The sequence below is a fragment of the Rhagoletis pomonella genome, unplaced genomic scaffold, assembly GCF_013731165.1.
Source record: "Rhagoletis pomonella isolate Grant_MI unplaced genomic scaffold, Rhpom_1.0 Rhpom_scaffold_00001, whole genome shotgun sequence".
Classification (NCBI taxonomy): Eukaryota; Metazoa; Arthropoda; class Insecta; order Diptera; family Tephritidae; genus Rhagoletis; species Rhagoletis pomonella.
The window spans coordinates 22,404,381-22,408,039 of record NW_023458555.1 but is presented as its reverse complement, the minus strand read 5'-3'; the positions used below and the strand labels follow the sequence as shown (position 1 = coordinate 22,408,039).

Genomic DNA, 3,659 nt, shown 5'->3' with positions numbered 1-3,659 from the left:
ATACCGATAATATCACCAATTTGCCATTTGTCGCCATACCTGAAATTAAAAAAAAATTATTTTTAAATATATTGTAATGATAAGCTTCAGCTTTTTATTTACTTACTTCGATGTAGAAATGTGCCATATTTGTTGCTTGCTTCCATCATAACCATAGCTCCATTTTGTATCGCCTACTCCGCTGTTCTCATTAAAAGTGCATTTGTTAGAGCACCAACCAATTTGCATAACACCTTTGCTATGCAAAAGTACCTAATAAATAAATGTATACGTATGTACATATATAAAAATTATTATGTATATGTAATTACATATTATGCTGTTGTTTGAATAGTTAAATGTTAATAAATAATTTCTATGCGCATTAGGCCGGGTCAGTACAAAAATGAAAAGGATTATACTAGCCAAGCCTAGTTGGAAAGCTTACATCGATAATTGTAACCTTCCTCCATACATTTTTTATTTTTTTTTATGCAGCTTTAAAGCGTGATAGATCGTATTTTGTAATAAAATTTTAAATTTTATAGGAACCAAAAATTTAATTTTTTAGAGATAAATTTGTTGATCTAAAAAGCATACAAAGTACTCAAATATATATTTTTCCACCTGTACATATATGTATATATTTACACGTCACACTTTAACATTGGATTGCGAAAGTTCGAGTTAGTCTTTTAGGACGTTACTTTAGATACATATGTATTTTTTTAAAACTTTAAAATAACTCAAAATAAACTTTAATGCATTGTAGATGAAAATTGCAAAAAAAAATGTTTTCGACCTAGCCTAATGCACATCATATCGCATCATTCGGAACTAGAACAGCTAAATGTCCTTCGGACATTAACGCACTTGCCGGCATGGCAACACGTTTAACTCAAGGTCATTACTCTTCGAAACTGACCGATTACCCCTTACCGCAAGTGTGATATACCAATGTCATGCTTCATTGAACACCTCAAACCCCTTCAAATGTAAACTGATTGCTTACCTCATACATCCAACGCCCACCATAAACGCAAACATTGGCTTTTATGGTATTAAAACTACCCTGTGAACGCAGCGATAGCCTATCGGCCGATATTCGCACTGTCGATGTAAAATCAATATCACAAATGGTGTGCTCTGGACCAAGCCTAGAGGCCATATCGATGCGTTGCGTCTTAGTCGCTTCTGTACTATTTGATTCGATGACATTGAGCCGTTCGTTTAACCAATTCCGCACAATGACCATTTGGCTGTTAGTGAAATAACAATTATCAGTCCCACACAAGTATGTAGTATGTATGTGTGTACATGCAATGAATTAGAAAATAATCATATCCCCATTCAAATTGCCTTGAAAGGAATTTGGCCATCAACTGGCCCTGAAAATTTACAACTTGTGATATAGCAGCTCCTTACTTACTCAGATAATTTCATTTCATCCACTTTTGGCTGCTTTGGCGTGTCTTGTGTCGCGGAGCACCCGGCTTCATCATCCTCATCCTCTGGCTTTTGTTTCTGTGTTGTACTAATCTGTTCGAAAATATCCTCACCAAAAACCTTTACAAATAATTTTGCTATTGACATAATTTTGGGTAAGTGCACTGTTAATGCATTGGTGTTTTAATTGTCTATTTGGCTTATTCCGGTCAATTTAATCGGAGTAACAATTTTTTCCAAAAGGTTCAAGTAACGAATGTGAGTTTTGTTTACCTTCGAAAATTTGATTAATTGAATACGCTCTTCTTCTAGTTTGCAGCAGTTCGCAATTGATTCGAATGTCAGTGGGTCAAAACACCAGGTATTCCATATTAAACTTAATTTTGTATTAAACAATTTATTTTGCTTTTACAATGCACTAGCAGACCCGGCGAACTTCGTCCATCCAAAATCAATTTTTTATTGAAACATTTGATCTAACGTTTTCACCAACAATTCACGTTCTCGTTACGTTTTGTGGTCGTCAGAAGGCATTCCTCCATTGCCATCTTAAATAACCTAATGGAAGCGGTATGTCCGTGAAGAAGTTCTTGTTCAATTTTAAAATGGGGTAGCATCATTGGTCTACAGAAATGCAATATACAGAGTGGGCCAAATAAGACCTACCAATGTTAGACATGTATAACTTCTTTATTTTTCAATACTATTTTTTTTCTTTTTGCATGTTATAGTTAATCTCTTGGAAAATCATATGCTATTCGTTTAACACAATTAGCCCCACAAATATATTTTAAGGTAATGTTTTGATGTCGGCACTAAAAACTGGCCCTTAATGCCTAGAGGAAACCCAGCATTACAATTGCATTTGTAGGCATTTAACAAGAATTGTCTTTACTCCGTTTAGTCGCCGTATAGAAAGGAGCGCAATGCTACTGGTGTTTGATTTAATAGCGGGATTTTGTCTCTGAATGACTTCACGTGACGATTTCTACCTTGAATATATTTTGTTGCAATAGTATTGCCCCAACCGTTACATCGAATATGAGCCAAATCGGATAATAAATACGATTTTTATACTAGGTTCACATATAAGTAGATTATCCTCATTTTAGAGCTTAACACCCTAATCTGTAATTATAACGAGAGATTAGCTATATAAAATTCCTCCCTTGTTAATCTGTAATTATAAAATAATCTCAGATTTAACCGATAACTTTTCGGTGTCCATCCTAGTTTTATCGATTGTTTTTGCGAAAAAGAGGAGAAATGCCAAATGTAAAAGTAAACAAAAATGTACGCTAGCAAGTAAAAGAGGTTTGTAAAGGTATTTTTAATAAAATGTTAAGTTAAAATATATTTATATTGCTTATTATAGCAGAAAAACGTGATCACGGTGGCACAGAGCAGAAACATAAATTTTCCTTGAGGTGTGAGAATAACAAGCACAACAAATTTGACGGCTATTAATCTGAGATTTGCCTGTGTAAACGGGGTGATTAAAAAGCGAGCTTTGATTGAGATAATATTGATATGTGAACATAGTTTTAGTTTTATCTCGACTCCAGCGCCACCTGGCGTTTTAAGTTGTGAACCTTATTGTACTGGAACTTATAGGGAATTTACACCAGGCGATTTTTAGTTGAAAGCAACAATCGCCTAGTGTGAACGGCCTTTCAACTAATCGCTTTCAATGAAGTTGATCGGCTGCCTACTTTCGTTCAACTTTTGGTTCAACTAATCGCCTGTGAAAGTTGAATCATGTAAATTACCTATTATTGAAACACATACTAAAATTTCATTAAAATCGTTTCGGTCGTTTAAAAGGAGTTCACTCACAAACACAAGTACCGAATAATTATATATGTATTTACAGATGCGTAAAAGTTGCAGTACGTTTGGAGGGCGCCATGCTCCCTTTTCTAATAACCCCCACTTGTCTCCATTAGTACCTATGGGATTGATTTCAAATATCTACATACCAAGTTCCATGGCCCTACCACAAATACTTCCAGACACATACGGAATGAAAATTCGACTTGTATGGGAGATGCCACGCTTCCCTGACATGCCGAAATTATTATCAGCCTATAACCATCCTTGGAAAGTCTGCAGTAGGTGTCCAAAAAAAATAGGATATAATTAGTAATGATAATAACTGTTACCCAAACATTCAATTATCTTCTATGTATGTCGCGACGCAGTATGGAAAGGAAGCTAGAAATTTAAACTATTTA

General features: G+C 34.8%; 1 protein-coding gene across 1 annotated transcript in view; it reads right to left on the bottom strand.

The window, feature by feature from the left end:
- The window catches only part of LOC118741240 (E3 ubiquitin-protein ligase RNF123-like), a 26,300-nt gene extending 24,622 nt beyond the window's left edge, over positions 1-1,678 (bottom strand). The window contains exons 1-3 of the mRNA XM_036473156.1: positions 1,409-1,678; positions 992-1,238; positions 107-252 (exon numbers count right to left, since the gene is read on the bottom strand). Of these exons, the coding sequence (XP_036329049.1) occupies positions 107-252; positions 992-1,238; positions 1,409-1,572 (557 nt within the window). The 5' untranslated portion in view covers positions 1,573-1,678. The remainder of the gene's footprint in view (positions 1-106; positions 253-991; positions 1,239-1,408) is intronic.
- Positions 1,679-3,659: the final 1,981 nt, after the last annotated feature.